Source organism: Stegodyphus dumicola, chromosome 8 (assembly GCF_044657685.1).
Source record: "Stegodyphus dumicola isolate Sdum_Otavi_A_Nest chromosome 8, ASM4465768v1".
In the NCBI taxonomy this organism is placed as follows: Eukaryota; Metazoa; Arthropoda; class Arachnida; order Araneae; family Eresidae; genus Stegodyphus; species Stegodyphus dumicola.
Window position 1 is genome coordinate 57,165,189 of NC_140775.1, and position 12,646 is coordinate 57,177,834.

The window sequence follows — 12,646 nt, forward strand, 5'->3', positions numbered from 1 at the left end:
GCATTTAAAACTCCCAAATCATTGCTATAGAAAAGTTTTTTTTAATTTTTTGTACCTTTTAAATACCTTAATATCCTTTTAGCCAAAAGATAATGCCTTTTTTCTGGTACATGATTAAATTGTAACAAATAAGTTGTTACAAATGATATATCAGGACACGTTCTATTTGCTAAATATAAAAGTTTCCCAATTAATTCCTGATACAAAATTGCATCAATTTTTTCATTCGTATATGAGAAACCTTTATCTTCCCCTTTAACGATTGGTGTTTTTACTGCTTTACAATTTTCCAGATTGTGTTTAGTCAATAAAGATTCAATATATTCTAACATATACCATTTTCAAGTTTTTCTATTTGCATTCCCAAAAATTTTGACTTAGTATTTTCATGTAACTCAAATACATTTTTAATTTTAGAAACAATATTTTCAAGTATTTCTTTATTATTACAGAATACAGCTAAATCATCAACATACAAACACAATATAAAAATGTTTTTGATATTATTATAAAATAAATATTCAATTATCAGATGCTAACTGTACCAGTCCAAGTTTTTCTAATTTAGTTTTTATTTTCATATACCAATTTCTACCCGATTGAGGCAACCCATAAATACTTTTCTTCAATTTACATACTTTTCCTTCTCCAATCAGTTTTTCATAACCAGGTGGAGGAGTCATATACACATCCTCTTTTAAGTCCCTGTACAAGTATGCTGTTTTTACATCATAAAATTTAACAGTCAAGTTTAATTTAGCTGAAAGTGCAAGCAATAATCTAAAACATTCAATGTTTAAATATGATTCGGTATAATCCTTATTTTTTATTTGATTAAACCCAGCCGCTACTAATCGCGCTTTATACAGTCAAAAGTCGTTAATTCGGACACCCATAATCCGGAATGATCTATAATCCGGACCTCAAAGCTAAAAACTTTCTGCACATGTGCCTCGTTGACACATGCGCATAGGCGTTTACGCGTGCGCGTAAGATCTTTACGACTGCGCATATGCGTGTGCGCAAGCGCAGAATACGTTTTTGTGTGCGCGTTTTATGTATAACGGATGGTATAAGCTAAAATTATCTAATTATCTATTTCAGTTAATATTAATGATTGCGTTGTTCCTTAATCTTCGAGTTGGATCCGGCTTATTATTTTTTGCAGACTGTAAGAGCAATTTTATAAAAGTAAACTTGAACTTTCGATTATGTCAAATAGAATTTCCGATGCTGGAGCTCCCAAAGGATCTACAAAACGAAAGTAGGTTTCGATGTCCATCAAACAAAAAGTGGAACTGCTGCAAAAAATGGATAAAGACATGAAGAAGGTGACAGAGAGGTTAGTGAAAACGAAAAAATTTCGATTGACAAGTTAGTCGGTATTCTCGGCACAGCAATTACGGGACTTGAACAGCGGAACTTTGTAACTGAACAAGAAATTATGTCTGTTTATAGAATTAAAGAGAAAGTATTATCACGTAAAACGAAGCAACTTAAACATTTTACGTTGAAAGAAATGTTTAATAAACAAATAAATATTAATCTTTTTTTTTGTAAAATTTGATACCCTTTTTTAGATCATAATTGTTAATCCGGAATCGCCGAAGTCTCGACGAGTCCGGATTAACGACTTTTGACTGTATTTTACATCCCAGAGTCTCCTTCCTTAAAAGTATACACCCACTTACTTTTTACTAATTTTGTTTTTTCAGGCCTCTCTACTATTTCCCACACTTTGTGTTTATGTAATGAATCTAATTCATTTTCCATTGTGGATTTCCAGTCGTACCAATTAGCACTTTGTTTTGCTTCTGAAAAATCATTCAGAACATTACTGATTATACTTGATGCTAGTTTTTTTAGACTTGAGCCTCTCGGATCGTCTTAATGGTATTTCATTTCCATATTTATTACTTTTTTCATTGCTATCAGATGTTTGGACTTTATTCCCCTGTCATCAATCCCGCTACAATGGCTCATGTCGTCGATTTCGAAATTCGATGAGTCATCATATTCGCTTGCTTGAGTGTTTTCCGTAACAACCATTTCGAGGTGTGGTTGTTGATCTACTTCGTTTCCTCTTTCTTTTAATTCTTCAATATCCCAAGTTTATTTTAAGGTTTATTAGTAAGGTTTTATTTTTCCCCATATATCCATTTATTTATTTTTCCCCATCCCAAGTTTATTAGTAAGGTTTTATTTTTCCCCATATAATTACTATCTTTTAAAGATTCATTAAATTTAACTGATCGTTGTTCAATTATTTTATTACTTGCTATATCATAAATACGATATCCTTTTCTTTCTGTAGCATTTTTGAACTCACTTGTATTGTATCCTTTCCAGCAATCCGAATAAATGATGCTTCCTTCCTTGATATTTTCGCAAATTTTTTCTTTGAATGTTTACCTGCCTGGTAAATCTCCCTCACCTCTGGTGTAATATTCTGAAACCAAAAGAAGTCTTTTGCCATGTGTCCAGTAGCACCACTATCCAGCAACCAAATTTTATCACATTCATCATTTTTTTCCATGCGTAAGTTGAAGAACAAAATCACTTTCTCTTGCATCAGAACGAGATGAAACGTTCACACTTGTAGCTTGTGACTTCTTTCTTTCCTTGTTACCTTTGTATAAGTCACTTTTTGGATTCTTGTTTCTGTAATAGCAGTCCTTCGCGATGTGATCAGGCCGTCGGCAAATGTAACAAATTCTTTGCTTATAGTTTTTATTCCTTCTTGATATGAACACCTCTGCTTTGGTTCCATCAGGTCGTTTCCCGTTTGTTGAATTCTGAACGGCCTCTTCCTCACGGAGTATTTCGAGTACTTCATCAATTGTTTTTTCATGCTGAGTTTTTACAATTTCCCTAACTCGAGAGAATTTTCCACGAAGTCCATGGACTGTGTAAAACACCAGTTCCTGAGGAGATACATCTAGTCCTAGCGATTGGCACTTAGTTGCTATTCCTCTCGCTCTTGCGATATAATCATTAGCCGACTCATGCAACTTCATTTCTAAATTTTTTAACTCATTACCAGCATCTATTTTTCGATCTTTGGCTTGTCCCATAAATGTTGACTTTATTTTTTCCCAAAGAATTTTTGCATTCTCTTCTGTGGAGAACTGAAGCGCCTGTTGATCCGATAGTGAAAGTTTTATATATGCTACGGTGTCAGCGTTTTTCTCATTCCACAATCTTTCATCTTTCTCGTCTAAGTTTTCTGGTTTTACTGTCGAAATTACCAAGTCAAGTCTTTTCAATGATAAGGCAGTTTTAATTTTCAATGCCCAAATAAAATAGTTCTCTCCAGTTAATTTGGGAATGTTCCACTTCTCCATTTTTGGCTTCCACTAAGACAGTTTCGGTTTCGACTTGGTATGTTATATCCAATTCTTCTTGACAAAACCACGGAGCTGCTACCATTTGTTGTTCAGAGGCCAATATTTAGAGTAAAGAAGCCATCGTAGAACAACACATTTATTTACACGAATAATGAATAAAAAGATCACACAAGAAATCATATTGACCATCACACAGCAAGTTACATATCACCATCTCCACACGCTCAAATGACGGATGTGTCGGGAGAAGAGACAGCTGCGCCATCATAATTAATACGCATGCAAATAAGAAAAAAAACATTCGCTCGCCTCTACGCAACACATTTTTATGTAATTTAAAATGTATTTTATTGCAGAGTGAATACTGGAAATCAAAGAATGGAAACATGATAATTTTTATTGAATTTAAGTGTAAAACTATGTACAAGTTAGTTAATAAGCAAAACAAAATTTGTTTATCCCTTAAAACCTAAATAAAACAACATGAAGGCCTAATGATAATTTTAAAGGAGAATAAAACATTCAGTTAAGTGTGAGATCAGAAACTCGTCTATTCTAATAAATGAAACTCTATTGGTTGTGAGTTAAATTATTGGCATCAATAAATAATAATTAATAACATTATTTAACAAATAAACAAGAATTAACGGATTGCATTAGGATGGTCCACAGGTAATTTATTTTACTTTGTCCCATCAGCAGAAAAGCAAAATTGTTTCATATACAGAAAAGCACTCTTGTCTGGTACTAGATTAATATCAGGGATTTTGCAATAATCTTTACTGCCTCCACCCTCATATGTGTTAAGCATATAAATTTAATTCTCATGCTTTAAAACTTAACTGTGACTTCTGTCTATTAGCTTTTATTTCATGAAAATGTTGTTGGTTTGAGAATACATAATTCTAGGCATTCGAAAAGATAGTTGTAGTTTTTAAACATTAGAATGATGTACAGGTTAAGTTTGATTATTGAAAGATATAGTTATGTGTCTTTTTCTAAATTTGTTTCATCATCATCAGTATTATTATTATTATTATTATTATTATTTTAAATTCTTCTATTTCATGGGCAATAATAAATACTCAGAAAGCTTGTTCACAGTAGCTTGTGAGCATATTCGAGAACTTAATTACATATTTAACGCTATTTGTGCCTTCTATGTGTGGTTTCAAACTCAAATTGCTTATGGGCTAAATGTTCGGTATGAAAGCTGCTGATAAGCTGGAGCCTTTTTTAAACAAAATTTAAAAGTATTTTTAACAAAATAAAGATAAATAAATTAATAAAAAATTTTAAATTTCACTCAGTGGATATTTATCAAAACATACGTAAAAAATAATTATATTAACACAAAAGATAGTTTAACTTCATAGGCATTTTCTGTCTGTAGTCTAAAGAATAGTATCTGCAAGAAATTTTTGTTGGTTGTACTCTGTAATTCAATTGCATTGATAGCTAAAAAAATTAAATTTTAGACTGGCATTTATTTTAAATAATTCCAATAGGTTAAATTAGCTAACTTTAACTGGAAATTTCAGAATACTGAAGTGCTACCAGCTGTTGACTGGTAAACTAAACTGACTGTACCAATGTAAATTCTTCCATGTTAACCTTATTCGCATGGCCTGGTGTGCAAGCATACAGCAGTGAAGATGTTCTAAAAAGAGCCTAAAGGCAGTGGTCTCAAACTCACAGCCAGCAAATATATTTTAATTATGTATTTGTTAAAAATACAGTACTTACAGCTTTAAAGACAAAGATATGGACTAAGCTTATGTACACTGCTCAAAAAAAAAAAAAAAAAATGGGACAGTGCTATATCTCCCGTTCTACTGGGGCGATTCACGAAATTCAAATTGCGTTCTTCATGTCTCAAAAGCGCGACTTAGGATATATATTAGATTTATATATAGCACTATTCTAACATAGGTATTTTGACAAAAAATCTGACTTTTTCTGAAATAACATACCAATTTTTTTACATATTTCGATTCTACGACTCAAATTATGCCAGAATACCAAGTTTTGTAAAAATCGTATGAGTAGTTTTTGAAATATTAGCTCTCAAAATTTTAGCTCCTCAATGTTAATTGAATTTGGCAAATATTTATTTATATATCTTTTTTTATTAAATTTTTTTGATTTTTTCTCTCACATTTCAAAATTTAGGTTCATTCCAAATAAAATTTACCCATTTTTTGTGTTTTATTTTTTAAATTTCTATTTTTAAATAATTTTTATAAATTTTTCGAAAAAAATTTTGTATTATAACCTATAAAATTTTTACCATCATCTTAAAGTAGGTATATTTTTAAGCATATCTGCAAAAAATTAGACTTTTTTATTCAAAATTTTCTAAGATATACACAAATTTACATATTTTCGCGTTTTGAAATTTGGCATCTTTTTTTTGAGCGATAATAACGCCAAATGTGGTCTATGGATTTTTGTTACACTATATTGCCACAGCTATTTTTAACCTTAAATTTCAAGTAAAATTTTACGGAGAATTAATTATATGATATTTTTGCCCTCAATGATGCGTAATAAATATTTATTAAAACTATATGAAAAGCTATTTTTTTAATATTTTTTTTTAATTTCTCTCTATCTTTCTTTCTTTTCTTTTTTTTTTTTTTTTTAAATAAGAGTAAATTTTTACCTTCGGCGTTTTATCGTCTGCTACTTTACTTCGTTTAAATCGAATTGTCTAAAGCTGAGAATTTTCGTTTGATGTTTATTTGAATTTTATGACATTAACTGCACCATTTATTTCTAAACAAACTGATGCTTTTGAAGTGGCTGAAAGAGCGGCTGGTACTATCATCCATATTTTTAAAGCACAGTATATTTTTATAGAAACATAAGATTTAGAATAATCATTTTTATAAAAGTCAAATTATGATATAAATATACAACCCTCTAGAGACTTAATTAATGGAAGTTCAATGGTTATGTAGAAATGATCTACAGCTACTTAATCGCTGGATAAGTCAGCAGATTCCATGGACAAGTAAGAATAATTATATAAATGACACCCAACATTCTGAATTCAATTAACAACGAGGATACGATGTTTATTAAATGAATTCAAGAAGTTTTAAAACATAAAAAATCAACTCATTTTTTATCTTAAAATGTATTTTTGTGCGTACCGTATTTTCATTATTCTAATTTAAAATTCTAATATTTCTTAAAATTCTAATTTAGAATGTAATTGTCAAGAACTGATTCCTAATCATCAGTAATATAATAAGTAATTATTACGATTATTAATAAATCCTTCTTATAAAGTAATTGCAAATATTTCAAAAAACATTCTGTCTGAATGCAAATATTTTTCTGTGCAAATACTTTAAATTTTATATTAATCAAGATTGCACATGATATTGTTTATTTGCACCTCATTTCTTAACGTCAGTTCTAGTAGAAGTTACAAATCAATTATATTTAATTAAGGATTAGATTGGATTGGATTGGATTGGATTATTTAATTATGGCAAAGCACACGAGGGCTATCTGCCTAAAGGGAGGGATGCCTTCGTGGAGTACTTTCTAAGGGAAACTGGCTCGTATACACGTTACACATCGGAAAACCACGAAAACACCCATGCAACCAGCCCGTTCGCGGGATTTGAACCTCGGAACGAACTACCAGTGATCAGCGTCTTTACCGCTCGGCCGTTTGTGGGCCTTTATGAAATGGAAGGCGATAACTTTATTTAAAATGATTGTCAGAAATACCAAAATGTTTCGAAAAGTTGGATACTTTTTAATATACTTTCAGAATGCTTAAAGGAAAAGAGAAGAAAAATAAATTTTTTCATAAAATTTAGTATTTGTATTTTTTTTAATTTAAAACTTTTCAATGTTATTATATTTGATTCTTGCGATTTCAAAAATAAAATATTTGACTAAAATATGAATAACATTTAAGAAACCAAATGTAGGATAAAATTGTGTAAAGCAATGGACACAATGATAAAACTGTTTAAGGCAGTGTATGCAAGTCATCCTAAGTTAAAATGTCGGTTATACATCTCTCTTATTTATATATATCTTTTCTGAACGGAACATTGAAAGGCGTGTTAACTGTGCTTTACTGTATTTTCTCTTTTAATATATGCAGTTTTCAAATGCATTGTAGTCTGGGTTACAAAGTATTCCTCCGAAAGAAACGCAATTCAAATAAATAAAATCAAATTCTGGAAAATTTATATTAATAAATATATTTAAAATGCTCAGTTCGAAGGAATAAATAGAAAATTTTAAAACAATTATCTGAAGAGACAATGCAACACAAACAATTAAAATAAAAGTATAAAAATTTAAAAATTACCTAAAATAATAACTATGACAAAAAAATATATATATAAAGAAAACTATTTGAAAAAATAAACACTGCACCTTTATTTACGCAGTTCGAATAGGTAAATAGAAATTTTTAAAACAGTTATTCAAAGAAAAAACATGCAACTTAAACAATTAAAATAAATTCAAAAAAGAAAAAATACTTAAAATAGTAAGTTATAATTAAAAATATAATATAAAGAATATTATTTGGAAAAAAGGAACGATGGTGACTTTTTTCCCTCTCACGGTAAAGGAAACTAGGTATATTAAGAACTTCGCCAAGTGAAGTATTCTTGGCGCAAACTGACAAAAAAGTGCCAACATAAATTTGTGAATTTCTCCATAAATTTCGCTCCAAATTTTACAAAATTTCATATTTAGGCGTAATTTGAGTCGTAGAATCGAAATATGTAAAAAAATTGGTATGTTATTTCAGAAAAAGTCCGATTTTGTGTCAAAATACCTATGTTAGAATAGTGCTATATATAAATCTAATATATATCCTAAGTCGCGCTTTCGAGACATGAAGAACGCAATTTGAATTTTGTCAATCGGCCGAGTAGATAGGGAGATATAGGACTGTCCTTTTTTTTTTTTTTTTTTTTTTTTTTTTGAGCAGTGTACAAGATATGGACTGAGCTATTATTGAAGGAAAACTCGGCCACAGTACGAAAGATTAAAATATATATGTAAGAAAAAATATATAAATCAGCTTTATAATTTAAATTAATAGTAGCTTCTTAATTCCTCTTTTTTAATTTGGCTATTTCCTCTTTATTCCCCCCAAAAGAAAATTAACATTTCTGGACTGTTTCATTTCTAGATTGCAATCTATGATGCATGGCTTGTGTAACATTGATGAAATAGCTGATTTGAAACTTGGACTCAAAATTTTGAGAACTAAAAGCTTTCTAACTTAAAACAAAACATTTTTCTTAACAGCTTGCCATATTGGATAAATGTGCACATTTAACTTCGCCATGTGTGCTGCTTGGACCTAATTTTGCTGTGCTCTCTTCCTATTGCAATAATATTCAAAAATGTAAATGTTCTGGAAATAAACATGATTGTGGCTGCATATGTGAATTTAATTAAAAATTGAATTTAATCTGCCTTGACTGCCAAGTTTCCTATTCATTACGAATTAGCATTCTATACAATCAAAATTCTTCCTCTTCAATATGGATCTACGATCTGGCCCCTCTATGTGATACGTAATCAGTATTTCTATGTTTCTGCTTCTCAGTGTTTCTAATTTTTTCATTACACACATATGTATATGCTATGTAACCTAGAATGTAAGGTAATTTTTTTCCCTTAAAAACCCTTTATAAGTCATTTTATACATGCAGCCTAACTTCTAAAAATGCATTGATGGTTAATCATTTATTCCTTAATTTTTAAACTAAAAGCTTATTTATCTGAAATTATGTAGACCATTTAAATATCACGTTTATACCTTCAGTGACCAAGTTCATGTACTTAATGCTGTCGTTTGTGTAAGTCTTCATAAAACATTGTGTTTTGAAGGTGTTTCATCCTTTTATAAAACTCCTTCAAAAGTATAAAGGCATCATGTATGAGAAATCATTTCATATTTTGAACAGTATACTAAATTATAATTAAACTGTAAAAATTAACTGGCACTATGCAGTTAAAATGAAGTTAAAAAGAAGATAAAATACTTTAGGTTGATATGCTGAAACCACATTTGAACATTGGTGAACATAGGCAAATGATCTGTCTGCTTGGGAGCTGGAGCTGTTGTGGATGATTAGATCAAATTTGTGAGCTTCTATTGGTTTCTATTTTTGCAGTATTGCTTTACTTAGAACTGAGGTACAGCATGTAAACCTAGGGTAATTTACCTTCTTATTTTTGTAAACTTTTTTTTTAAAAAAAAAAGCTTCTGCAGTAAATGATTATGAATAAAAATATAAACTATCATTCTTTTTTCCTTTTGCAGGAAGTTAGTGATTCATGGAATACAGACATTCATTCCAATGGTGGTATGTTATATTTTACATTATTTTGCACTTTATTAAGTATTTGACATAAGAATCGAATGTGGCTGACCCATAATTTTTATAATTAGAAAATTAACTGGTTATCATAAATTAAGGAAAAATCACAAAAATCACGATTACTAAAAAAGTTACATGTAGAATTTTATGAAACTTACCCACAATATACAACACATAGTAAGGTATCAAACAACATAAAAAGAAATTACCTGACAATTATGGTAGTATAGAAATTAGCACATGTATAAAATGAACAAATCAATGATGTCAGTTTGCTATAGTAAAAGTACCTTCAATATGGAATATAATCTCCTCTAGAAGCAATACAGCACATTCAGCGATGTGTGATGCTCTTAATTATGTGGTCTGTCAGTTCCATAGGAAGTGAGAGCCGTTGCTCTTTCAAAGAAGTTGCAAGTGCGGCAAGGGTCTAAGGGGGCAGATTGAGAGCAGCTAGACATCTCCCTAAAGCATCCCAAACGTGCTCGATAGGATTCAAGTCCGGGGATCGAGCTGACCACTTTGTGCGCATAATTGTTTCCTGTTGAAGATAATCGTATACGATGCGAGCCCTATCTGGTCTTGCATTGTCGTTCTGTAACAGGAAAGCATCACCTATTGCTCTGGCATATGGGCACACATAAGCATCAAGGATGTCATCTCTATAAACATGAGCATTCATGGTTCCCCTTGGAAAAACATGTAAGTCTGTGCATGCACCCAAAGAGATGCCACCCCAAACACAGACACTGCCTTTTCCGTATGCATCTCTTTTACGGATGTATGACAGATGATAACGGGTTCCAGTTTCTCTCCATATCAAATATTGCCTACTATCACATTCTAGACTAAACCTGGACCCATCCGTAAAGAGAATGGCCCTCCATTGGACATGTTGTCGTATCCACTGCAAACGGTCCCTTGTATGGCGTGACTTCAGCAGCATGCAAATGGTTGTTCGCCTCACATACAAGACCACCTTTGTGAAGCTTTCTACGCACAGTTGACGTTGATACCAACCTTCCGGTGGCTGCAGGAAGGGAGGATCTAAGAAGAGTCGGAGTAGCGGTTCTCTTCCTGAGTGCACATAATGTCAAATATCAGTCATCGGCGCTCGTCATAGCAGTTGGTCGTCCTTGGCTGAACTTCCTAGGTGCCGAATCTGTGATTTAAAATTGCCTCCAAAGTCTATGAGCCTCACATTTAGCCATTTGGCCACTTCTGTTTGACTTTGTCCTGCCTCTTGTCTCTCAATGGTCTTCTGTCATAGTTCTGCAGGCAGATGATGCCTAGAGATCATTGTTACAAATTGGCTATCTCAGATTTCTGATGTCACGACAGTGAAATATATGGGCTTGCTCTCAAACATGGACTTTTATTCTCCTCGCAGATGACGTATTCCTAGTGCAGCGCCACTAATTTGCATATTGGAGTTTTACTCAGCTACTCTTACTTGGCAACATATTCAAATTTTACACGGTTTGGCTTATTTTTGAGGAAGTTATTGCTATTTTTGTGATTTTTCCTTAATTTTTGATAACCAGTGTAGTAGGGTTAATAATTATTTATCGAAATTCTATTTTGTAGTATCAACATTTTTTCTAGGCTAATGCAAGAAACTGTCTTCAGACCAGTTTTAATTTATACAAATAGGTGATAAAGTGTTAAGCAGAAATATATAAAATTCTCATATAAATTTTATAATTCCACTTTTTTTGTAGACAGATGCTGTTAGACGTAGCACATCAGTCTATTTATTTAAGCTCCTGTTTTTTTGGGGGGAAGAACATACTTAGGAATGCTTTGTTGAAATTATCTATATGAAATGCTTTTAAACTTTTAGAACTCATAAATAAATGTCCCAGTAATTAAATGATTTGCTGATATTTGTATGTAACTTAGGTGTTTTTAAAATTTGTGTTACTAAAATATGCCTTGATGTGTGTTGGTGGGCATGTGCTAGACATTTTCATAAACTTTTTGAACCTGCAAAACTTCTTTACAAAAATCAAGTTTATTTGTTTTGTTTCTAATAAAAATATTCAAATTTTAATTGCGTTTGGCTAAAAAATATGATACTTTTTGTGTTGCATTTAAAGGTGTTTTAATCAGCTAAATGTAAAATAATAATAATAAAAAATATTCATGGTAATATGGTGCTTTCAGAAGGATATTTGAGCTCATCTAATTTCTTTTCTGCTCTCTTGTTTGCAATAATATTTTTTTTTTTTTTAAATGCGAGAAAGAAAAGACATTGACAAACACATAATCCTAACTATTGAAGAAGTTTATAATTTGAAAAAAGGACAACAGAGTTGATTTGTTAGCATTGCGTAAAAGAAGGCATGTCTTTTAAACAAGTTCAAATCCCTTTTTTCCTAATAATTATGACTGGTTCTGTCCATTGAATTTATGTTAAATCCATTATTTTTTATGCTAAATAAAATAAACTATGCATTGGACAGTTTTCAAAGGATTACCTTATCAAAAAAATTTCTTTCACGTTTTTTTCGCAAAATGTTTTGGTAATAGAAATTCCTAAGATTTTTGATTCCAAATATATCATGTAAAGACAAGAAGCAATTAAAAAAAAAAAAAAAAAGAGAGAGATGAGGAAGAAGACACAGTCCCAAAATCTTTCAGGTTTAATGTTAACCTTTTATAAAATTAAACTTCATGTGTGTTTTAAAATTTTTGAATGCAGAAAATAAGAATATGTGAAATACGACTTATATAAAGTAATTATAATTGTGTTGAAGAGAGTGTCAGAAAGTAATGTTTGATTAATTTATTTTTTACTCCAAGCTTAACTTTTAATGACTAATAGTTTATCTTTTATTTTTTGTTAACATGCTGCAATGTTAAAGTTGAAAGTAAGTTTTTTAATATATTTTTCCTAAAGAGAAGCTACACAGATTC

General features: G+C 30.9%; 1 protein-coding gene across 4 annotated transcripts in view; it reads left to right on the forward strand.

Moving 5' to 3' along the window:
• Positions 1 to 12,646, forward strand: part of LOC118197057 (target of Myb1 membrane trafficking protein-like) — a 91,236-nt gene that overhangs the window by 70,162 nt on the left and 8,428 nt on the right. For all 4 annotated transcript variants that reach the window (XM_085821877.1, XM_085821878.1, XM_085821879.1 and 1 more), the window contains one exon: positions 9,670 to 9,712. In XM_085821877.1, the coding sequence (XP_085678003.1) occupies positions 9,670 to 9,712 (43 nt within the window). The remainder of the gene's footprint in view (positions 1 to 9,669; positions 9,713 to 12,646) is intronic.